At 40.2% G+C, this 26,822-nt stretch overlaps 1 protein-coding gene across 1 annotated transcript in view; it reads right to left on the bottom strand.

The window, feature by feature from the left end:
- LOC109936291 (serine/threonine-protein kinase BRSK2-like) overlaps nt 1-26,822 on the bottom strand; it is an 839,320-nt gene that overhangs the window by 75,796 nt on the left and 736,702 nt on the right. The window contains 8 exon segments of the mRNA XM_048607321.1: nt 2,558-2,606; nt 8,792-9,401; nt 9,838-9,898; nt 11,291-11,356; nt 12,063-12,213; nt 12,954-13,051; nt 14,599-14,763; nt 19,527-19,558. Coding sequence (XP_048463278.1) covers nt 2,558-2,606; nt 8,792-9,401; nt 9,838-9,898; nt 11,291-11,356; nt 12,063-12,213; nt 12,954-13,051; nt 14,599-14,763; nt 19,527-19,558 — 1,232 coding nt within the window.

Here is a 26,822-nt window from a genome sequence, read left to right on the forward strand (position 1 = left end):
ACCTTGTTATCTCTGTAAACATGAACAGGCTGGAGACATTGAATGACCTACTTCTCATGCATAAATGTTCACATAGAGCACAAGCATCTTTCCTCCACAATTCTGGGGGACAGAAGACTTTTAGGCTGTATTTCTTTTTCATCCCTTTTTTACTAAACTTAATCTAATACCTCCCGATGCATGATCCCACATGACTATTTGCATGTGAAATTCTAGCTGGATGGATCTTTTCTTTTAAGAAAAAAAGAAAATGCTGGAAATTCTCAAAAGACCATGTGGCATCTCTACAGAGAGCAGGCATTTTGATGTTTCAGGTAAAGACCCTTCATCAGAATAGTTTTCACGTGTTAAGTTGACTCCACAGAGGCTACCTGACCTATAAAGTATTGCAGGTTCTCTTATTTTGATTTTCTATCCATGTTTTGTTTTAAGGTTGACTTTCAGTGGGTTGCTGTCAGGACAGATGCATTTTATTGATACATACTTGGACTGAGGTGCATAAGGCATCATTGCAAAGTTTGTAGATGACACGAAACTCAGAAGTGAAGTTAATTGCAAGGAAGATAGTAACATGTTTCGGGACGAGACTATAGACTGACAGTTGAATGTTGTTTGATCGTGTGATATACAGTGAGAAATAATCTGATAAGGATAGCCATTATCCCACAGGATAGCTCTGATGCACCATGTTTCCTGAGTAAATCTGGTGGATTTATAACTCCAACGCAGCACAGTTTACATAAAATGACTATTTTGGTTGTATGCAGATAGATATTTAAAACAGATGAAAGTATCATTAGGAACAGCAGTTAGAGTTACTTGTGGATTTTGAACTAAACAGGATTCATGAATCGGTCCAAACTATCTCAAATGCAGGATGTTGTCGGCAGTTTAGGCTGATGGAATGTTTGCAAGCAATGACACTTGATACAAACACCTTTGGAACTTGTATTTATAAGTTGTGCAGCAACAGCTTTGCAAGAAAGTGGAAGGATATACATTTTTTTATTTGAAAATCTTGTGGTTTTAATATTGTTATGCATTCATTTTAGATTCAGGACCAAAGTCTGAGCGTCAACGCATGTTCCCAGAAATAATCCAACAAAATGTTTGCATTTCTCTAGTTTCAATATTGAATGGACTGTCAAAACTCATTCCCTAGAATCTTACATGAAGAATGACTATTTTAGCAAAGAGGTTTTTCTCCACATCCTCTGGAGAGAGGAGAGCGAAGGCAAGAGGAAATGCGTTGGGGGGGGGGGGGGGGGGGGGGGAGGAATTTATATACTTCTGTCAAAATACATAAATATGTTAAGTATAAAAGGAGGAGTCAGCCCAGTTTTGGAATATTAAAATGTTAACTATCAAAATTCTTGCACCAGATGAGAAAGGCAGTGTGTCTGTTTGGGCTATTGAAACAGAATGAAATCATCTACAATAGAGTAAATTAGTAATGATAATAACATAGCCTCACATTTTATAACTGCTTATTTTTCAAACTGATCAGATTTGCACTCATCCTTTCCCTGTCAATCCTGAAAATCATTTCCAAAAAGTCTACTGGTCTTCGTAACAGGAACAGAGTGTATTAGCCATAAGGCAGGTCTCCAGGAACGTAGGAATGGTAGACATTAAAAGACCAAGGCCCAGACATCTTCCTCGTATTCATGGTGAAAGAAAAAAGGGCAAGACTTGCATTTATACTGGGACTTCTATAACATGCTTAAGTGTTTACAGCCCAGGAAGCACAGTCACTATTGCATGGTAGGAAACACGCAACTAATTTGCAGCTTCCACAAACAGCAATGTGATTTTCATCAGATAATCAGTTTCTCCTAACATTGATTACGAGAAAAATATTGGTTGAAACATGGAGGATAACTCTTCTTTCTCTAGGATAGTGGAATCAGATTTGTACCATCCCCTTGAAAGGGCAGACAAAGGCCTATATTTAACATCTCATCTGAAAGATAGTTCACCCACCAGTGCAGCATTCTTTTAACAACATTTTGGTGCTCAAGCCTCTGAAGTGAGATTTGAATCCACAACCATCTGACTTCAGAAGCGAAAGTGTTACTGACTGAACCGTGGTTGACATGAGAGACAACCACACTGGACTTGTTGACTTATTCTGGAAAGACAGGCAGACATAAAGCACATAGCCTTGAAGAGAAGCACATTTCCTATTTTACAATGAGAAAATCAAACTAGTCTATGAACAGCCAGCTGTGCTGTCAGTCATGAAACATTAATATATATTGACTGCCAGCTTGAATCTCTTTGACTTACTGTGATGTTTCTGGGAACCTGCAAGAATTCAAAGTTTAGCTTTCTCTCTAAAGTCACTGACAGAAAGTGTTATTACATGTATTTAAAACACAAAAATTTCTGTTGACCAGAAGTTAGGCTGCAAATAAGCTCTCTATATTGAATTGCACTGATGTCCAGTCTATTCAAAGATGGACTCTACCTCACCTATAACTAGACAATTGCATGTATAAGCAGTGAAATTCCCTGGTTACATGTTTGCACTGATGAGAAATAGACAGTTACTTACTCTGGGGAAGACTCTGGAGTTAGGCTTGACATCTCCTCTGGTGTAGGTACTGTAAGGGGAGAACAGAAAAGTGTGTTTAAATTAAACATAGAACAACTGGCGTTTTGGAGGCTCTTGTAAGTTTGCACAAAAGCATTAACAATTATCAAATTCGACGAGCAATATAATAAGTTAGAAGCTCTGACACTTGCCAGTGACGTGTTTTCTTGATGTCAAAAAACAGATAGAGAAATGTAAATTAAATAATTGATGCTAGCTTGTTTCAAAAATTTTCTAATTTTCTCACTTTTTATGTCTGCCTGGGAAATAATAAAGTGTTATGAATCTAAATAGATTTGAATAATCTGTACTTTCCATATCAATTTGGATTTTAGGTGATGGATACTGTTATCTTTGATGATGCTGAAGTTAAACTTGATAATGTCTACATCACTAAATCAAGCAAATGCTTGACCTGACTGGACTGAATGTGGCAATAATACACAATCTGGTAGGCCAAAAAGAGGAGGTGGTGGGATTTGAGTTGTTAGGCAAAAGGAAGTGATGGAGATAGAACAATTACTTTTCTTCACAAAAAGGGCAATTTCTGCAATATATTTTGGCTTATTCAGGGAATGATGGTCAAGTCCAAATGTTTCACTGAGTAAGATACAGACTTTTGCAGGAATGATTCCATCTCCCAGGGTCTATTTCTTCTCAAAATAAAATCTTCCCGGTTGGGAGGATTAAATATCTCAGGTTAAAGTCAGATAATCCAGACTCTCCAGCAACTGCAATTCCTACTATCTCTAATCCATCAGGGAGTCTGGTTTTCTGGTACTAAGTGACTTCTAATATCCTCATTCTTACAAAATGTCAGAGTGAATGCTTAACTTGCAATTTGTGTGTTAAGCAATTAGTATAAGTCAATGGGAAACTTATTACTATAACAAGGTTACATGCAGTGATGGACTAAAAGGAATAGAACTTACGGATTGATTTCCCTCCCAGATCTTGCACTGGTGGAACTTTGCAAGGGTGGGACTTCACCTGGCCCATGATTGTTGCCTATATTCCTGTTTACTTTGTAAGGTTAGTGGTGGGTGAAAGAGATGTTTTGTGGGTTTAAAAGCAGGACATGCATTGACATGGAGCTAAGGAGACTGAATATGCATCGTTTTACCAGATAAATTATGTTCCACACTTGCTGCAGCAATGTTGAATGGAGAGTCAGAATGACATTTGTTTTGTAAAGGTGTAAAAGACAGGAAATACATAATTCAACTTTTTACTCCTGTCATCATTCTGGAATAAGGGAGACTTTAAATCCTTGCCCACTGGAGTCATCCCAGGGAGCTAGCATAACTCAGGAAACCCAACACTTAAACATTTAAAAGGAAACAATCTTCTTTCTCCTTCTGACATTCTTTGGATTTATGCTGTGCAAGAAATGAATCTATCATTGGCAGCTGCTGAACAATGGAATATCAGACAATCAAGTGGATTTTCAACGTATTTTTGTTCTTTTTTTGCCTCATGAATGCACAACACTAATATTCTGCCACACCACTTTGCAATATAAAATTCATCACTCAGAAGGTACAGCACAGTATTTGGCCCTATTCACTCTTGTGTTTCTATTAAAGGGAATTTTATGAATTAGCAAATTAAAACATCTTGCTTGTTTTCTGAGTTTTTCACATACATACAAACATACACATTAACAGCAGCAGTAGACCACTAGCTCCTCGAGTTTTCACCGTTTAATAAGACTATGGTTTATCTAATTACTCGATGTTCCCGTCTCCCCAATAACATTTCACTCCCTTGCTTATCAATAGTCTGCCTCCTTCTGCCTTAAAAATATTTAAGGACTCTGCTTCCAAAGACTCATTGGCTGCGAACTGCTGAGTGTATCAGGTAATTAAGTTGTGGGGATGATGAATCTTTGATCATTTAATTCCACTGTGGTTAAGTGGGAGGGTAAGTATTAAAAAAAGGACAATCATAACCTAAATATTTTCTTTGGGCGTTATGGCAGCTTCATTGTTACGAAATGAAAGTAATTTAGGGCACATTGCATTGGAGACTTTTTGATAGGATACATCCAAACGCTCAGCTGGAGAGAACAGCCAGATTTATATTATTGCAAAGTTCCATCATAAGTAATGGACTTTTAACTTTTGAAAATACAATGATATTTTTGCACCATAATGAGAAACCTGTTTTTCCTGTAATCATTGCTGGTACTAATATATTTTGCTTAGAAAGCAATAAAAGAAAAAATCCAAGCTATATTACAGTTAGATTGAGAGGTTATAAGAAAAAATGAGTCACCTAATTTGGAATTCACTCTAGCAAAGCAAAAATACCACAGTGTGGGAGTTGAGGGAGTGTGACTGTAGTTATGTAAGCTGAAAACAATATTAGCTGATGTAGACTGAAGTTGTGATGACGTTTGGATAAAACAGATCTTTAACGACACAAGCTACAAGCCTTAGTATGGTAGTTCTCAAAGAAAAGTTAAATTTAGCAAAACACTAATTTTGCACTATGCTTCAAAGGAAGGCGATTACGTTGATAAAATTAAGGTGAATAATAAATCGAACTGTTACAGGTATAAGTTGGAGCAGAGTAAAATACCACACAGAGACATTGAAACAATATCAAAGGGAAGTATTAAAGGCCCTCTCATGTGGTAGTGGGGGCGTTTAATTAAACAGGGGAATAGAGCACGGGGACACACTGCTTTCCTGTCTCCACTATGATTAGTAATGGGAAGGTCAATGGATAGACTTCCTGACCCATTATCAACTAACGACTTAAGTCAATTACCACTTAAGGACCACATTTCCCCTGCCACTGCAATTAACCCTGGTACGGTTGCTTGTGGGTTCACAAGAGGGATTCCTTGTTCAAAGTCACAGTGTCTGATCGAGGGACCAGGTATTGGAAAGGTCCTGGGAGATATGAGGTAGAGGATAAGCTCTACTGTCAGCCACTGCCTTCTGCCCTTGCTGCCTATCACCTACCCTTGTGACTCTTGCCTGCCATCACTCATCCGTGACCTGGGATCCAGTGACAGTCCAAGGTCTCTATTAGGTGTAATACTGGCAACAGCCCCCACCTTCCAGGGGCATTGATAGCCTCCGTTTGGCTGATTTTGCAGGTGACACTTCCATCCCAGAGTCTCTGCCCCACATAAGGCCTACTGCTATCTAGTCTAGTGAGCTGGCCGCCACACGTTTATAATCAGTTTCAACTAACCCAGGGACCAAATTGAACTCTGGGACTGGGGGAGGTGCAGGAGGGAGATGGGTGGGTGGGAATGTTGTGGAGGTGCTGGTGTTGGACCGAGGTGGACAAGGTCAGAAATCACATGACATCTGGTTATGGTCCAATAGGTTTATTTGAAAACATAAGCTTTCAGAGTCTTGCTCCTTCTTCAGGTGTTAGTGAGGTGGTATCAGACACAGAATTTATAAGTAAAAGATCAACAAGCTAGCGGATAGCTCATTTCACGCTAGGAAAGGAATAGTCAGGAAATGGGCAGAAAACAGCTGCTGGGTGCCAGATAACAGAACTTCTCATGTGGTATAATTCAGAAATAATGCTCCTTCTAACCCATAGAACGTAAGAATTCCATTCCTTTTGGATGTCTACATCTTCATGACAGGTCTCAATTCTCAGGCCCGGTGGAAAGGACATAGTGGTTTTGCACAGGATGTAGTATTAAAACCACACACCTTGGCTGAATTCACCCAATGGAGATGCAAATTGAGCTGGGAACGCTGAACAGTTTGTTTTTTTGAATTTCCTGGCCACATCACCATTTTTGTGCGGTCTCTCCCAGAATTAGGAAGGTTTTGGCTGCAAAACATCTCTGTACACTTCCAAAGTTGAGACACAACTGTGAGGGTCACGGGAAAATTGTACTTCCTCCCACTTGCTATTTGTGTGTGTTGATGAGTTTTGTAATCTTTCCCCAACACAGCAAATAGGAACAGGACTAAGCTATTTGGCCCCTTGAGCTTACTCCACCATTTAATTAGACCTTAGTTGATCTCCTACTTTCAATTTCCTACACTACCTCGCCATCCCTTGATATCTTTAATTGCTGGAAAACTACAGATTTCAGTCTGGAATATACTCAATGATTAAGAGTTTTGTGGCCACTGAGGGAAGATTGCTGAGAAGTCAAAAGCATTCTGACAGATAATTGTAAAATGTTTTCACACCTTAAAACGTCACTATTCGATGCTATATTGTAATGCAGTGTACTTAGAAAGTAACAATGCATCATGGGGATTTCTCTAGTAAATGTAAGGTGTCCTTTACATTGACCAGCATTATGTAATTGTTCTCATGTACTGTAATACTTTCCAGTTGCCAAAAATGCCATAAAGCATAACAAAGTGCATAAAAACCTAGCATGTGTCCAGTCAGCCTCTGTTGTTACATTGTGTGCTGGGATTTAAATTGGCAGACAGCTCTAGCTATTTAAAAACAAAACTTACTTTTGAAATGCAAAAGCAATACTTGCACTTACTCTCATTCACTATATGACAGACAAACTAGTTTGAATTGGACATGGAACATCATTCTATTCTGTCAGTTTCAGGCATTTTAGCTGGAAGCCTTTGTTATGACAATTGTAGCATTTATGAATGCTTGATTGGGCTTCAAAACCACAATAGCTTCAACTCAGCAGTGGTCTTTTCATCCATGAATGACTGAGATTTTAAGATGCTATAATAACAGCATAGGCTGTCAATGTGGTCTTTTTTTTTTCTTAATTCATCTATCATTTTTGGGCATCACTGGCTGGACCAGCATTTATTGCACATCTGTATTTGCCCTTGAGGAGGTGGCAGTGAGCTCTATTCTTGAACTGTTACAGTCTATTTGCTGTAGATACACCTACTAATGCCATTAGGGAAGTAGTTCCAGGATTTCGACATAGAAATATACCGCTGTTACTTCAGTGTCACTAAGTCAGGATGGTAAGTGGTTATGATGGGAACTTGCAACTGATAGTGTTCCCATGTGTCTGCCATCTTTGTTCTTCTGGATGGTGGTGGTTGTGGGTTTCTGCAAAGTATCTTAGGCAGATAGTGCACACTGCTGCTACTGAGCGTCAGTGGTGGAGGGAGTGAAGCTTGTGGATGTAGTACAATCAAGAAGGTTGTGTGTCTTGGATGGTGGTGTCAAGCTTGGAGTTTTGTTGGGGGTGCTCTCATCCAGGCAAGTGGGGAGTATTCTATCACACTCTTGACTTGTGCCTTGTAGATGGTGCACAGTTTTGGAAAGTCAGGAAATGAGTTATTCACTACAGGATTCCTAGCCTCCAACCTGCTCTTGTAGCCACAGTATTTATATAACTCGTCCAGTTCAGTTTCTGGTCAATGATAACCCCAGATTTTGACAGTGGAGGACACACATAGTGCCACACGCATTCTCTTCATGCACTCCATCATGGCTTGCATTCCACTGAGAGCCCCTGTGTGAACTAACAGAAAACCAAGGCAAAGTGATACAGGTGGGATTTTCTGAAGTCCAGGAAAAGCCAGACGCTGGTATCTGGCTTTATGTGAAACCTTTGACTTAGTTCAATTACAACAGCTACGTTACAAAAGCTAAATGTGAAACTAAGTTGAAAAAGGGCAAAATTTGTCAACAGCTGATTATTTCATAAATATTCCTCATTGACTCTAATTCAGATCCATCAAAGTTGCTAATAATATGAGGCAAAAGTGCTTTTTGTCTTACACTGGTATATTTCACCAGTGACATGTCTCTCTATGTCTGAAATGCTCTGTTTAAGTGATGCCACTGCAAGTGTGTCTACCTCCTGATATCTGGTGCTACATTTTAAAAATTAAAACCCCTATTCAGTATCGCTTGCTGAGTGTGATACCAAAAAAAAAACTGAATGGTGACAACTAAAAGATTACATGTGCATTTGTAATCTAGTCAGTTTAGTTAGCTTGGGTGGGGGCTAACATGAGGGAAAAACAGATCCATATTTCCTCCAATAACCAGCTTTAGTCATTCAAAATCTACAAATCTTTAAGGTGTCTGAAACTGAAACACGAGAGGAACTTCATTTCTCATGCCCAGCCCCCTGATTCAAAATGCAAGCCATCTCTCAGTGGGGCAGTCGCAAGTAATCCCAGTTATTTCTGCTATCGTAAAGAACATGATCAGAACATTTCAATGAACTTACATAAAAGTCAAATGTTGTGAAGAACTTGCCTTGTAATTTCCTGCGATGAAATCGAGGTGATCCAAGGAAACTGTTTTTGATCGAGTTCAGCCGCGTTCTCCAAGGCATCCCTCCAATACTGGGGCTGGATGGTGGTGTTGGGTTCGGAGTACTCGCCGGACTCTCCTTGGGAGTGTGAACTGGTGTACCCTTTGGGGTGGGGAGGGGACTTCCGCGAGGGGAAGGGTGAGGGGTCACCTGTATTATGGGGATAGATTTGGTGCTTGGATCAGTACCAGGGATCAATCTGACAAGAGAAAGGGGGGTAATCTGGACTGAAGGAATAAACAATTGGGTAGGTGATGTGGTTGCACATTGCTGACTCTGAACGTTTTGAACCGAAGTTTTCTGAGGAGCAGGTGCTTCTGATGTTACAACAGGAAGTGGGTTAGATTTAACTGTTTGCAAAGGTTTGTCTGCGAGCTTACTTTTAGCAGGAAGAGTCTGTGTCTTTGGATTGGGTTGAAACCCTAATTTTGGTTGAAGCACATTAATGGGCTTTGTTGCATTTCTATTACCGAGAGGAACTATGGAAGCATGTGCTTTGGTAAAGGGGGTAAGATCAGGACTCTGGGGAGGAACAAAAAGCTTTCTGATAGGCTATGCGACAGACAACATCATGCAAGGAGAGTCAAAGGAGAAATAAAACAGACAAGACAAAGCATGGAACACAGACACCAATCAGGAAGATGGGAGTGCAGAAAACAAAAATATGTGCTGTTAGGCCGTAAGCAACAGTTATAACAAAAAAAAAGTGAGCATAAGATACTGTCAAATACATAGGAATTCAAAAATCATAAGATTTATGCCAGCAAATTAATAGGAAGAGAAGCAGCACATTATAATTAATGTGTCTGATGAACTAAAAGGCAAACACATAACCAAAGTGGCAACAATTATAACTCATAGTTAAGGGGCTCAACAAATTCTTATAGTTGTTACTTTTAAAAGCAAAAATCAAGAAGCAAAAAGCATTAATTAATGAAATGCACTTGGAAGCATTATGTGGCAGGGGTATTTGATCAATGTCACTTACCCTTGGACTGCTGAGAGGGCTAGTGGAAAGGCCAGAAGATGCTCCACTTATTGACCTGGATCTGCACAGAAGAAAGTACACCAGAATCAACTCAGTATTTTACAGATTTGTCTTATAAAGAAACAACGTACAGAATTCATCACCCTCTCAAACACGATGCACTTGATCCTCTGCCTCCTTTTGGCTCCCGTTCATATTATAGTGTTTTTTGAGAAACAGAAGAAGACATGTAACAAGCTAGAATTAATCTAACTTGCTCGCTTTCTCTCCTGAAGCATGTTTATTGGTCGGTTTGAGATCCCCAGACAGTCAAGAGCCTAACCCACTTACCAAGACTAGAAGCCTACTTAATGGCATAATGGTGTGCCATTATGAGGGAAGGGAGATAGGTGCCTCAAAACCAGGTTTTCAAATTATGTTCATACACAGAATTTTCCAGCAGACACATTGGACAGTAATCAGCAGGGAAGACCCTAGCTAGTTTTCCCCTCCCAAACAAGCTGTACCAATGTCCCAGCTCAGGTCAGCTAACTTAGCATACACTGGTATTCGAGTGCAGGACATTTGTATTCATATTGTTAAGGTTTACCAAGCATTGCACTTACCAGCTGAGCCATCTGCAGAACTTGCCACATTAGCTTAAATTTTGCTACATTTTGCTACACATTATTCTTGAACCATCATGTGATCCAGATGCTACAAACATTTTAGATGTGACATGGTGTAATGTGAGAGAACGAAAAATGTTCCAGCACATTTAACAAAAAAAGATTAAAATATATCCAGTCTCACTTCTCGGTTATACATATTAAAGTTGTCAAACAAAATTCTATTTTCATACACTAAAAAGCAGCACTTCCTAGTGTAGACAACGAATGAGAAAAAAAAACTTGCTCCATTGTAAAATTGACACATGGATTTGCTCAATACCGCCTCTGAATAATTTAATCAGTGTGAAATAAAGGATTAATTATAACCAGCAGCATCCCACAAGGTGGAAAAAGGAACATTAGGAAATTTATACATGCAGATATATCAAGCAATTAGACCTGTCATATTATCCAAGGGAACACCTTTAAATAAATCATCAGAATGCCATGCATAGACTTTAGGGGAGGAAAACAGCATAGAACAGAGCATCAAAACAATCGGGAATCATTTCCCAATAATGTGCACTCGAAATGCTCAGGCTTTCAATAAATGAAAATAAACTAATTTGGGGATGTTAAAAGGTGGGGGGAGGTGAAAGCCACCCAAGCCAGAGGTTAAACAATGCCATGGACTTGTTGTGCAACAGATACAACCCTCGCCATTCAGATATGGGACAGAACCTCTAGGGAGTGGGGAAAAGAGGAGGAAGAGGAGATAGCTATTCCAACAACCATGTGCACTTAAGGGCATCTAATGCAGCTACCCACAGTGAGGGAGAAATCATGTGAAACACTTTTACTACCTTTCTTCTTTGTTGATTCTGGGATTGGCATCTGTGATATCCAAGCTTTTACTGAACATACTTTTACTACAGTAGGGACAGTAAAACAAAACAAAAAAAACATAATTACATTGGTACCGAATTTAAACAGGGGCTATTTTAAAACTTGATATATATATAGTTCAAGAAAGAAAGCTTTTTTTTAAAACTGAGAGCCACAGAAACAAATATTTTGAGCATATCATTAAACCTCCTCAGCCCATTCAGAACAATGAAACATGTTTTAATTGTTGGTAGAGGTGCCCACTATTCCAAACACAAAATAAAGTTAACACTGAGTTAAGATTATTTTTGCAGACAGATTAAAATATGTATATATGGCAAATTAAAAAAAAATAGGATTTGAAAGTGCAGCATGAACATCCAATGCTATTGTGATTCAAGACTGCACATCTTCCCTTGACATCCCTGATTCTTTGCCATGTAACGTTCAGTCTGATCATATCCGGGCATGCTCAAGCCCAAAATGCCCTGTGTTGTGCAATTAGCATTTGAATTGTCACCCACTCACATACAGTGTCTTGATATGTAAGACACAAGGGATGTATAGATGCAAGGGATGCTCTAGGTTTGTGCTCTGAAATTCATCACAGAAGCTCTTCATTCTTGCTGAAGCCAACAGAATAATCACCACATCTTTAAAGCCGCAAACACAAAGAAAGCCTCAATTCATTCCCTCTCTTAGTTGGTGAAATAGTATTTCATGATTTGATACCACAATACAATGCTGTACCTCTGGCCATGCTGTGCCATTTCAATAGCGCGTCGAGCTGGAACCGGGGAGCCTCCGTCAGTAACGCTCAGTACCTCCATCGATTTCCTTTCAGGTCGTCGCTTGCCATGTCGATTTAACATTGGTGAGTCTACTCTTTTTCTAGGTGGATCTTGCAAGACCCATGACAATTAAAAATTGCATATCAAAAAATGTCACAATTAGTATTATTCCCTGCAATTTAAGGCTTCTTTTCTAAAACAATCTGAACATCCGAATTGTTTGAAGAAATGAATATTTAGTACTGATGAATGTTCTTCTATCATTGGCCTAGATTTTGCTGTTAACAACAACAGAAAAGTGATTAGCATTCTCCATTATTGCTTGATACATTTGATAACAGGTTCTGACAATAAACAGATAAAGGGGAGAAATCCAAACAAACTTCAACAGAAAGCTGTTTTACATGATTTGATTTTTGGAAAATGTTGGTGTTTCCAGTAGGAATTTACCAATGAACTGATTGTAGTTTGCATGTGGAGAATTTAAACACAACCTTGTCTAGTCACTTTTTAAAAATGTGCTTGTCCTTTGTTGAAAACATCAACTCTTGGCATTAGAAGTCTCTGGAGCCTAATAAAATATAGATTTTCACGCGTGAGCATATGAATGCTGTGAGGATATCACCCAAGCCCAGTCTTACCTGTAGTTCAATGACCCCATTCTCTCACACACGCACTCACACAGATTTTAGGAAAGACTATGAGATGGTAATTAGGAGTGCAAATTATTCATTCTTCAAAAACAAAGACTGGGATCATTGCATGTTTTGTGTAAGCAAAACAATCATTAATTTAAAAGCAGCCATTCTGATTATATTTATAAAACTCACAGAACACCCTTTGCACTCACCTGTATCATTTTGAGGAGGCAAATCTTCATCTTCATGGCTTGGATACCGCTCTTTCCGATCAAGAAGAAGAAAATAGATCATTTTTTCCTGATTTTCTCTGCAAATCAGAAAAAAATGTCAACAGTGGTCTTCAGTCATTTGATCCCATCATAACGTACCTGCACACTGTTTTATATGCATAATATGATTTATAAGCATACAATTCTACCATCTCATCTGGCTCTAATTTGTCTATTTATAAAACTTATACATTATACTCACGCTGCCTTAAGGCACTAGAAATTAATGCAGATAATATATGACTGTCATTGAGTCATGTTCCAGTTTTAATGCAACCTTCCCAGCAGAAAAAGGATAGGTGTGCAGTTAAAGCTGTAAAGAATTGCATACTGTCCCTTTCCTATCAACTACAGAGCTGTTCCCAGAAGGCCTCACCCAACTCTGAAAGGCCACAGGCCTAGCTACTTGGATAATGCAGGAGGCTGAGTTTCACCAGACAGACTTCGCAGCCTGTTGCAGCAGGACCAGTTGCTCAGGAGATCGGGTACATGGCATGCTTTTTTCCAGTGGCTGTCATAGTTTTTCACCACCGACTTCTTCCAACTACTGCAAGGGATGTCAACACAACATTTGCAGATGTGGACAGGTTTCCTAGCGAATTCAGGCCGCCAGACAATGAGTCAGCAACTAACACCACCCACCACCCACCACCCCCCCCAAACACACAGACACTCTCTCTCCCAGGTAAGCTGTTCCAATACAGCGATAACACTCACATTTACTAAGCAATGTGGAAAACCTCTGTCCTCGTCTGAGATGTGGTGACTCTCAGGTGAAACCACCACCATTCATCTCTCCCTAACGATACAGCAGCCCTGTGGTCTAGTAAAACTATTATGATGAAGGGAAAGAAAATTAAAAATAACCCTAATTTCAGTGCAAAATGTTTCCTGTTTAAAAAGCTCTAGATACTTGGGTAAACCCAGTGCTTGCACAAATGCAGTTCTTTCTCATTTTGCAAACCACTGAATCTACATCCCAAATCCATCCTTGTATCAAGGAACAGCTCTAGCTTTATGATGGGAAATGTTCTAAGGTATAAGTGAAAATGAATAGAGTGGTGAAAGGAAGAAGGTCAAGACAGCAATTGAAACTTCGTCTTCAAACTGACATGTCTTTACTCTAGGCAGTATGCATTGACCCTATGGAATTCTGTACCATAAACATATCTCAAAAAAAAAGGTTATTGTTAATGTATCAGACTGACGTTATTTTTTAAATGTTTATTCTCAACATTCCCTTATAAATACCAGTTTAATTTAGGTCTGCTGACTAGTTGGGGTAATGAAACTAGGAGCTCTCAGGAGCTATTTCGCAAAATACAGACTGCACTGAATTTAGGGTTCTTTTTAACTTTCGCGCCCTTCAGAGCATAACAAGAGATGAGCTGCACATTTAAACATTTTAATTCCATTAAACAGCTGCCAGCACAAGGCTCTATCTGGTGCAGTTTTTGACGGAATAAACAAGTGCAGCTGTAACATTTGGAAGAACCTCTCAATTAATGACAGACAATAGTTATTGTTACAAATAGAAAACTAGCACAACACATGAACATCATTATCAAAAGGGAATAAAACTTACTCTTCTGATACCAAATCTTGCATGAGCTTGTTCTTATCTCTAAAGCAACCTAATGAGTGCATGCTGTCCAGGACATCCGGATCTATATCCTCCAGTGACGGAAGTGAACGTATCTGTACCTTTCTTGGAACAGGTTGCTCTGGTTCGGGTTCATTTTTACCCCCGCTGTAAGAACATAAAATCCCAAAATTCCAGCTCCATAAAATAAACTGCATTAGTTGAAGCGTTTCCATCACTTAGATGTTTTCTTAACATTGTTTTACATCAAAAAAGTCAACTTGCCCACTGAGGTGGTGATGATTGCTGCTGGGAATTAAGTTTTTTTACTGGCCAGATAAGATTCCCTCGTGTTCTATCTAACAATGTAGCCTAATTCCAGCAAAACAGCACCCGTGTGACCTCTGAATGAGAGAAGGCCATAATCAAATTAATGCACTGTGAAGTGCACACTTAACTGCTGAAGCCATTTTCAATGATTATATTACAATTCATTACAATCAGCAGCCTTTCAGTCTGCAGTTGAATTAAATCCAGAGATGAACAAAAAATGTTCCGACTCAGAGTCACCCAGTTGATTCTTCATTAAAAAAGCCTTGCCTGGCTGGAAGTGACTGAGACTTCAATTTATATAAATTAACGTATTTGTTTGATTTGATGGAGAAATGCTCTCAGTTAAATATTTAACTTGAAATTTGACGATAAAGGAACAAACTAAATGTAGTGAGCCATTTATCTCATATTCTGAGTGAAGGGAATGGCGAAGATACACCAATTTTTCTACATTTAGGATGATGCTGTGTAGGTAAGGCAGCAAGTACTCAGATACAAATCTCTTACTGAATATTATATAGAACACTACCAGAATATGTTACAAATGAAAACAGAAATTGCTGGACAAAAATCAGGAGATCTGGCAGCATCTGCGATGAGAAAACAGTTAATGTTAACTCAAAAACGTCAACTCTTTTTTCTTCTGAGATGCTGCCAGACTTGCTGAATTTTTCCAGCCGTGTCTGATCTTGCTAATTTCAAATCGCCATATCGGCAGTTCTTTGTTTTACAGTTTACAATCTGGTTCATTCATACTCATGATTGAATTGCTAAAATGTGTTGTATTAGTAACCGTCCCAAATGGAATGCTCATTTTCAGCAATGGGTGCCCAGGTGTAGGATCTTCTCTGTTAGCTTATGTGACAATACTATGGCTTTTAGATGTGTACTTTGTTCTGGTTTTTTTTTGAAAAAAGGGTTTTGAGACAGAGTTGTCTCTTCCAAGCCAATAAAGTAAATAGCTTGTGATGCCCATTTTTTTTTTCAAAGTTACAACAATAGAAGCAGCATGCGTGGATGGAGTCAGGCTCCCATAGAACCAGTGTTTTAGTTTAGCTTTCAGTAGTGGTTGGAGTTTTGAAGTTGTTGGTGGAAGCTGCTATATATCTCTCCTGGTTACAGCAAAAAGCCCGAATTCTCTTTCTGCCAGAATTTTCTCTTGGTGTTCTTTTCTCCTGGAATGGAGAAACATCTCATCTGAGACAATCTATTTTACTGAATTTGCCTTTGCCAAGAGTGTATTTATGGAATGTTACTACATTGGAACAGCGGCTGTTTAGTAGTTAAATAATCTATTATTCTGTTAAGTTTTCCAATAAAGTTAAAGGTACACCAATTCTTCTTTCTTTGTTTGAATTTTAACCAGGTGTCAGAATAAAGTGTGTTTTGTGTTAAGCCAAGTAATGTAACCAATTGAATTACATCTGGAACATAGCACCTTACACGTCTTTGAAAAAGATAAAAGTTAGGGTCTAGGCCATCTCCTTGATATATTTGTAAGGAGGTTTGATCTGGTCCATAACATGTAGAATAGCAGGAATGAGGGAAAGACAGCAGAATTAGCTTGTGTCATCCTGAACCACCTTCAGAAATGCCTTAATGGCAACTACAAAGGGACAGACATTGGTAATAGCACTAGCAAGTTGGCTGTTTAACCAACTTCTTAACCAACAAACAGACTTTTTGCCGAAGAAGAAAAAATGAATGATGAGTAAAATAACACTTAAAGACATTTGAAAAAGAGACTATAGAAAAATCAGCCACCTCGAGGTTTATAAGCCACAACAAGATGTTATATTTTGACCAAAATATTTTGTTTGCTTTGTTTCTCCTCTACTGAAGGAATTTAACTCATGGTTGTATATAGACACCAGCCTCCTTCTGGTCCTTCATTCTGCACAAGCCTAGGCAATGCATTTCAACAGACTAATAAACTGCAACTACTTATTATATCCAATCCCTCTCCAGGCCTCATTACTCAGCAGGAATGAACGAAAAGTAAAAATATGTGCAAAGAAGCACAAAGAATAGGAATAGGCCCTTTGATCCACCGAGCCTGCATTAACAGATGATGCTTTTCTAAAATTAAAAACCTTTGGCCTCTATGTGATCCGAACCTTTTGATTCCTTGTCAATTCATGTATCTGTCAAGATGCCTCTTAAGTGTTGCTATTGTATCTGATTCTACCATCTCATGGCAGCGCTTTCCAGGCACTTACCACTCTCTGTGTAAAAATGTGCCTCTCACATCTCCTTTAAACTTTCCCCCATTTACCTCAAACCTACGCCCCCTAGTAATTGACATTTCTACCCTGGGAAAAAGGGTCTGCGTGTCCACTCAATCCAAGCCGCTTATAATTTTGTAAACTTCTATCAGGTTGCACTCAGCCTCCAATAAAAACAAACCAAGTTTGTTCAATCTCTCCTCATAGCTAATACTGGGTAACATCCTGGTAAACCTTTTCTGTACCCTCTCCAAAGCCTCCACATCCGTCTGGTAGTGTGGCAACCAGAATTGTATGCAATATCCAAATGTGGTCTCACTGAAGTTCTATACAACTGCAATATGACTTGCCAATTTTTATACTCTATGCTTTGATCAATGAAGGCAAGCAATGCTATATGCCCCTCCCTGACCATCTTATCTTGTGTTGCCACTTTCAGGGAACTGTGGGCCTCTATACCCAGTTCACTCTGTATGTCAATACTTCTAAGGATTCTGCCATTGACTGTATACTTCCCTCCTGCATTAGACCTTCCAAAATGCATCACCTCACAATTGTCCAGATTAAATTCCATCTGCCATTTCTTGGCCCAAGTCTCCGATCTAGATCCTGCTGTATCCTCTGGTAATCCTCTTCACTATCAGCAGCTCCCCAATCTTCCGCAAAGTTATTAATCCGGCCACCTACATTCTCCTCAAAATCATTTATATATATATTACAAACAACAGGGGTCGCAGCACAAATCTCCAGTCAGAAAAACATCCTTTCATCGCTACTACTGTTTCCTCTGACTAAGCCAGTTCTGTATCCATCTTATCAGCTCACTTCATCATCTATATCAGCCTTCCATGAAAGACCACGTCAAAGGCCATGCTAAAGTCTGCAAAGACAACATCCACCACCCTGCCCTCATCAATCAGCTTTGTCACTTCCTCAAAACACAAGTTTGTGAAACATGATTTCTCCCACACAAAGCCATGCTGGTTATCTTTAATAAGCCCATAGTTTTCAAAATGTGAGTAAATCCTATCCCTAAGAATCTTTTCCAATGATTTCCTTACTACTGATGTAATGCTGACTGGCCCAGATTATCCCTGTTGCCCTTCTTAAATAAACAGGGGCAGCACGGTGGCTCAGTGGTTAGCACTGCTGCCTTACAATACCAGGGACTGAGGTTCAATTCCACCCTTGGGCGACTGTGTGGAGTTTGCACATTCTCCCCTTGTCTGTGTGGGTTTCCTCCGGGTGCTCCCGTTTCCTCCCCAAGTCCAAAGATGTGCAAGTTAGGTGGATTAGCCATGGGAAATGCAGGTTTACAGGGATAGGGTGTGGATGGGTCTGAGTGGAATGCTCTTCAGAGAGTCGGTGTGGACTCAATGGGTCAAATGGCCTGCTTCCATACTGTAGGGATTCTATGAAAGAAAGAACACTGGCCATTCTCCACTCCTCTGGAACCTTTCCTTTGACTAAAGAGGATACGAAGATTTCATTTAAGGCCCCAGCAATTTCCCCTCTTGCCAAGTTCAGTATTCTGGGATAATCCTATCAGATCCTATGGACTTGTCTACTTAAATGCTTTACAAAACACCCAACACCTCTTCATTTTTTAGTATGTCCATGTGCACTAGAATATCAACATACCCTTCTCTAGACTCACCATTCACCATGTCCTTCTCCTTTGTGAATACTGATGCAAACTATTTATTAAGCATTCATCCATTCCTCTGGCTCCATGCATAACTTCCTCCCTTTGTCCTAGAGTGGACTCCCACCCCCTTCCCCTAAACCCTCTTGCTCCATATATACATATTAAACATTTTCCTTCATCCAGCTGTGATATTCTCCCTATTCTAATGCAATTCCCCCAACCTTCTTTACATCCTCTCTATCATGCCTGAAACATCTAAACCCCAACAATACAGTTATATGTATTAATGCAGGCACGTACCCGAGTTTTCTAGGGACTGAGGTCAATTATAGAACTTAAGGCAACCCTCACCGAGATTCACAATTTAAGTACAAACTGGGATTATATATTGGAATCCTTCTGGTCTGAAATAACTCAGTTCTACATTGATCTTTGATACTTGTTTATTCAACCATGAGGAAAAATGTGTTTTCTTAAATTAGCTTTAGAGTAAAACGGTTATGCATCAAAAATGTTCAAGAATAAATAAAAATCTAAAAGAATGGAAATTCATGTTCAAGTTCAAATATTGCCAAGCTATTTTGTTTCATTAGGCTTCGATATGCCAGCAATGATTTGTGAGAGAATGCAAAAGTCAAGCAGGTTGAATTTGCCAGAAGGGGAAAACAAAGATAGGAGCAAATAAAGATGCTAATAAATATAGCCAAACTAATAGTTGTACTTACATATACCAAGAATGTTTCTGAATCTGGTCTAGCTGTTAAGGAAAATAAATTGAGTAATATATTACTTAATGACAAATGGTATGAAGAATCCCATTACTTATAAATATGTTAATAGAAAATTCTGTCAAAACAATGCATTATGTTTTTTTTATATATCAAACTATTCTTCAATAACATAGAATCTGACCTCTACAGTTTCATTAACATTTTGGTCACCATGAAATGTATGTCAGGGTATCTATGATAAATTAATTTAATAGGCAACATTCTCTGCTTTTGGACTTGTTCTATATCTTTTCTATGTTTAGTACAGACCACACACTTGTCCCACGGCTGGCGGCGCCACAAATCTTTTTTTTATTTCACTGTAAATAATGCAATGGCTGTATTTGCATACTTATGCTCTGAGTGCTTTGATGTAAACAGCCCTTAGACAATTATGTAAAAATCCTCCCTGTAAATAAAAAAAACAAAACTAACACATTAAAATGGCTTATTTTTGGACAGGACATATCACTGGAGCAAGCCATTTACATGAACTGGCTATGTCAAAGCTGTTAAGAACTAAATATAGAAGGGTTAGTGTGCATTTTTAAGGTTTAACCTACATTATACTGTCAGCTTATTTCCAGCACAGTATAAAAGTGTGACCAGGGTAAACAATTAACTATTCATTAACATATTTATGGGGTCTTATTTGCTGAACTTGAGCTTCAAAAGGAACACAGTTCTAAATAGCCAACCAAACATGCATTTGCCACAGTTACAAATCAATAGTTGACTTTTAAAACGAAAAAAAAAATTGAGCCACATCATTAAGCCCAGTGAAAATTGAGTTCACAGAGTATTATACTGTGCTTACAGAGTGTTCCACTGAAATTTATGATGGAAGTTGAATACTTCTGCCAATATTTGCATGATTTGATCAAATGATTGGCTCATGTCAGCCAATAAATTTCCCACGATCAACCGTACAGTAACCAGGATTGCAAATGCACTGTGGCATGGATCAAATGAATGGATTATTTAAATACACTGACATTTTTTTAATTCATTCATGGGACGAAGGCATCGCTTCCTAGGCCAACATTTAGTACTATCCAGAATTGCCCAGAGGGTGATTAAGAGTCAACCACACTGCGGTGGCTCTGGAGTCAAACGTTGGCCAGACCAGGTAAGGATGGCAGTGTCCTTCCCTAATGGAAGGGATAGGTTTCTCTGACAATTGACAATGGATTCATGATCATTGTCAGACTCGAAATTCCACCATCAAATTCCACCATAACAGGTCCACAGAGGATGCTATATCCCTAGCCCTGCAATCATCCCTGGAACGTCTGGACAACAAAGACACCTACGTCAGAGACTCCTGACTACAGCTCCATCTTCAACGCCATTATCCCCTCCTGACTGATCCAAAACTGTATGACCTTGGTCTTGGCTGAGCCCTCTGCAATTGGATCCTCAGCTCCCTGACCCATAGGCTGCAATCAGTGAGGATAGGTAACTGCACCTCCTCCACAATAATACTCAACACTGGAGCCCCCAACAAAGATGATTCCTCAGCCCCCTACTGGATTCCCTGTACACCCACGACCATGTTGCCAAATTCTGAATGAATGCCATCCACAAGTTCACTGGCGATACCACCGTAGTGGGCAGATATCTAACAATGATGAGTCAAAATACAGAAGGGAGATAGAGGGCTTGGTGACGTGGTACTATGAAAACAATCTGTCTCTCAACATCGGCAGAACTAAAGAACTGATCATCGACTTCAGAAAGAAAGGAGGAGAACACGCCCCCATCTACATCAATGGAACTGAGGTCGAGGGGGTGAGGAGCATCAAGTTCCTCGGAGTGACGATAACCCATGACCTGTCCTGGACTTCCTGCGTGGATGCAACAGTCAAGAAGGCACAACAATGTCTTTTCTTTCTCAGGCTGCTCAGGAAATTTGGCATGTCCATAAGGTTCCTCACCAACTTCTACAGATGCACCATTGAAAGCATACTGTCCAGGTGCGTAACAGCCTGGTGTGGCAACTGCTCTGCCCAGGACCATAAGAAACTACAGAAGGTTGTGTGCACAGCCCAGACCATCACAGAAGCCAGCCTTCTATTCATGGACTCTATTTACATAGCTCACTGCCACGGAAAGGTGGTCAACATCATCAAAGACCCATCGCACCCTGGTAATGACCTTCTACAACCTCTTCCGTCAGGCAGAAGATACAGAAGCCTGAACACACGCATAAGCAGGTTCAGGAACAGCTTCTTTCTGGCCGTTAGCAGACTGTTGAATGGACTCTAGCCTCAAATAACATAACCTGCAATGTAACCTGTATGCCTCTAAGTCTTTTTGATCTGTACATCCTTTGCTTGCTGTGATCTGCCCATACCACTTGTAAACAAAGCTCTTCACTGTATTTTGGTACACGTGACAATAAATCAATCAATCAATAAATCTGCCATGGTGGGGTTTGAACCTGGGTTCCCAGAAGATTAGCTCAGTCTCTGGAATAACAGACCAATGATAATACCACTAGGCCAACAGTACAATTCTACCAGGTCAGATTAAAAAATAGACATGTACTTCCCTCAACTCCAGATCCTAGTAACCCCGAACTCCCGGAAAACTATCATTTGGCTGTTGCAGGACCAGTGGGAACCAACACAGTATAAGTTAGCTGAATCAAAAAAACTAACCCTCAGCATCTTGCAAATGATGACAAGTTTTGTTAGAAACTGTTTTTAAGTTTCAAAATCCCTTGTGGTGATTTAATTACAATTGTAAGTACACTACTAAATATTTTCAGTATTGAGAATCAGGACAGATTGTTTTTTAATCTGATGCAAGAAAGGAAGGAGTGAAGGAATTAATGCCAAAGGTTTATTGATGTAGGAATAAACATACAAAATTACAGTACTTTTAGAAGATCAGGAATAACAAAATTAACACGAAACAATCAGTCAAAACCACAAAAGCAGAACCATATGAGAAAATTGCTCCAATTTTGTAATTTTAAAGTGTTTGTAAACACAGGGGAGATTGCAGGTACATATTTCACATTAAAAATAAATTTAAATTCATTAGAGCACAATTATGAGGTGATACTGAGTCACAGGCCTGTTGACAGTTGTCAGCAACACACACTATTTGTTTTCTACTTCATTTCCAGACTAATGATAATAGTATATGAAACTAGAATAGAAGGTAAGATTACCAAATTACAACAATTTTAATGACATTTTGGATGCCAAATCTTTCAAAAAAATGTGGGAACTATTAGTTTATTATCAATAGATAGGAAAGTGTGCATTGACTGATGATTAAAGCAAACAAGCAGAAAATGTGTTGTCTCAATGCCAGCGTAAAAGCAAGTTAACCAACAACTAATTTACAATTTTCTCATTGAATTTCTCTTCTGTTTTTGCAGAATATTAATAGTGTTGAGTAATGAGCAATGTGCAGTCTATCATATTGTTCAAAAATATAGTGCTCCGTTACTTCTTGCAGTCATTTCTTTCCCATCAATTTTCCACTTACTATTGTATGGTTAATTGGCATTCAACTTGCTTTCCAAACGCTGAGCAATCTTCGACGTAGCCGCGAGGAAATACAACTGTTTCAGTCATAGTTCAATTGGTCACTCTCGCATTTCTGAGGTACAAGTCCCATTCCAGAAGTTGAGCACAAAAATCAAGGCTTGTACTCTAGTGCCGTACTGTGGGCAGGGGTGTTCCTCTGTTAAAAATGCCTTCTTTCAGATGAGATGTTTAACCAAGGCCCTCTCATTTGGACATATAATACCACTTTACAGTATTTCAAAGAAGAATCAGGGAGTCATCCTGAGTACTCTGGCCAATATTTAGCCCTCAATCAACAATATAAAAATAGACCATAATGAATGCAAAATACTGCAGATGACGAAAACTTAAAACATAGAAAATGCTGGAGAAACCCAGGATTGGCAGCATCTATGGAGAGAGAGGGAGAGAGAGAGAGAAAGACAGTTAGTGTTTCAAGTCCAGTATGGCTCTTCTTCAGAATTGTTCTGAAGATGTCACTTCTGTTTCTCTCTCCATAGATGCTGCTAGACCTGCTAAGTTTTTCCAATCATTCTCTGTGTTTGATACAAAAATAGATCATCTAATATTTATCACATTGCTATTTGTAGGAGTTTGCCATGTGTAAACTGGCTGCCAGATACACACTCAGTTGAGAATGGTGCTATGTCACTAACAGGCTACAATATTTGGAGGATCGGCACTCTGCCAATTATAGGAACTACAGTGCTTTTTTAAAAAAAAAATTCTTACATCTAATTTTTCATGATAAAGATTTTCAGGCCAGTAGACCAGTGGATCACTATCATCAGTTCAAGCAGATGGAAGTGCAGGAAAGACAGTGAATGAACTGTTATTTCATCACAGGAAAGTGCTGTCACATTAGGTTTGATACTTTGAGGATAACAACACAAATCAAAGTTATCATCCAAAGGTGACAAGCACATCAATACATCAGTAGGTTAGGCCAGTCTTAGTGTCAGGAAGTGTTGAAATAATATGTATTCTATTAACAACCATAAGCTGCATTAAGTGTACAACTATTGACGTAAGCCATAACTTACACCATTTAGAAGAGAAAATGGGGCAGCACTCTCTGGCTATTATACTTCCTGTTACGATTGTTGGCAATTGGGCTTACCTACTTTAAAAATAAAGTCCCTTAACTTAAACTGATGGAGGATACATAAAAAGTGCGACCCTTTCCACTCAATCACTTGTATTTTCTAAGCTGTGAGACAAGCAGCAGCTATTACAACTCAGCAATGCCACTTAATGCCATTAAGAATTTTTATAGTTTCGAACTGTTTTCATTATTTAAATAATATAATGCACGGGAGAACTACGATTAAGAAAATAAGTGAAAGAATTCCAGGATTACAAAGAAACAAAAGAATATTTACTTTCCAAATCAGAACAAACCAGCACAAGCAATAATTACTAAATAGGTAGGCGGAACAAGTACAATAATTATTCTAAATAATATAAATTTCTACCTTGAACTTGATCCAACAGGCTGGATTCCACTTAATCATTTTTTACTGTAGCTTTCACTCTAATAAGTTTTTAAACATATTTGTATACTTCAACCAACACAGAAAATGCTGGAGAAACTCAGCAGGTCTGGCAGCATCCATGGAAAGAGAAACAGAGTTAATGTTTCAAGTCTAATGACTTTGCTGGAGAAGAGGAATCAAAATGTTAACTCTTTCTCCCACTGCAAATGCTACTAGACTGATTGAGATTTTCCTAGCATTTTCTGTTTTTGTTTGAGATTTACAGCATCTACAATATTTTGCTCTCATACTCTGGGTCTGCCTGAATAGGTCAGAGCTCAGGTCTATGCTGAAATCCTACCAATCAAATCTCCTCATCCAACTACAAACATCACTGACAGTCACACACCACGACTCACCAGACACTTGTAGATGATCCCTTAGCATCTACTCAGCAGCTGTACGTCTCTATACTCTCTATGCAGAGTTATTTGGTCCTATCCAACTCTCTCAAACCTGACTGCCCTGGTCAACCCATTGTCTCCGCCTGCTCCTGCCCCACCAAAGTTATCTCCACCTATCTCGACTCCATTTTCTGCCCCTTGATCCAGGAACTCCCTACCTACGTCCGTGACACCACCCATGCCCTCCACCTCCTCCAAAACTTCCAATTCCCTGGTCCCTAACACCTCATCTTTACCATGGACGTCCAGTCCCTATACACCTGCATTCCCCATGCAGATGGCCTAAAGGCCCTCCGCTTCTTCCTGTCCCGCAGGCCTGACCAGTCCCCCTCCACTGACACCCTCATCCGCTTAGCCGAACTCGTCCTCACCCTCAACAACTTCTCCTTCAATTCCTCCCACTTCCTATGGACAAAAGGGGTGGCCATGGGTACCCGCATGGGCCCAAGCTATGCCTGCCTCTTTGTAGGATACGTGGAACAATCCCTCTTCCATACCGACACTGGCCCTAAACCCCACCTCTTCCTCCGTTACATTGATGACTGTATCGGCGCCGCCTCGTGCTCCCACGAGGAGCTCGAACGGTTCATCCAATTCACCAACACCTCCCACCTCAACCTTAAGTTCACCTGGACCATTGCTGATACCTCTCTCTCCTTCCTGGGCCTCTCTGTTTCCATCTCTGGCAACCACCTGGAAACCGATATCCATTTCAAGCCCACCGACTCCCACAGCTACCGAGAATACAACTCCTCCCACCCACCTTCCTGCAAAAATGCCATCCCCTATTCCCAATTCCTTCACCTCCGCCGCATCTGCTCCCAGGATGAGGCATTCCACTCCCGTACATCTCAGATGTCCTCGTTTTTCAAGGACTGCAACATCGCCCCCCACCCCCGTCAGTGGTTGAGAACGCCCTCGACCGTGTCTCCCGCATTTCCTGCAACTCATCCCTCACACCCCCTCCCCACAATAACAACCAAAACAGAATCCCCCTCATCCTCACGTACCACCCCACCAACCTCCGGATCCAACGCATCATGCTCCGACACTTCCGCCATCTGCAATCCAACCCCACCACCAAAGACAGGTTTCCCTCCCCACCCTTATCTGCTTACCGGAGGGACCACTCTCTCCGTGACTCCCTTGTCCTCTCCACACTCCCCTCCAATCCCACCACACCCGGCACTTATCCCTGCAACCGCAGGAAGTGCTACACCTGCCCCTACACCTCCGCCCTCACCCCCATCCCAGGCCCCAAAGAAGACTTTCCACATCAAGCAGATGTCCACCTGCACATCTGCCAATGTGGTATACTGTATCCGCTGTTGCCGTTGTGGCCTCCTCTACATCGGGGAAACCAAGTGGAGGCTTGAGGACCGCTTTGTGGAACACCTACCCTCGGTTCGCACTAAACAACTCCAACTCTCAGTCGCGAACCATTTCAACTCCCCCTCCCATTCCTCAGATGACATGTCCATCCTGGGCCTCCTGCAATGCCACAACGATGCCACCCAAAGGTTGCAGGAACAGCAACTCATATTTCACTTAGGAACCCTGCAGCCAAATGGTATCAATGTGGACTTCACAAGCTTCAAAATCTCCCCTCCCCCTACCGCATCCCAAAACCAGCCCAGCTCGTCCCCGCCTCCCTAACCTGTCCTTCCTCCCACCTATCCCCTCCTCCCACCTCAAGCCCCACCCCCATCTCCTACCTACTAACCTCATCCTGCCCCCTTGACCTGTCCGTCCTCCCTGGACTGACCT

Source organism: Rhincodon typus, chromosome 17, assembly GCF_021869965.1.
Source record: "Rhincodon typus isolate 14 chromosome 17, sRhiTyp1.1, whole genome shotgun sequence".
In the NCBI taxonomy this organism is placed as follows: domain Eukaryota; kingdom Metazoa; phylum Chordata; class Chondrichthyes; order Orectolobiformes; family Rhincodontidae; genus Rhincodon; species Rhincodon typus.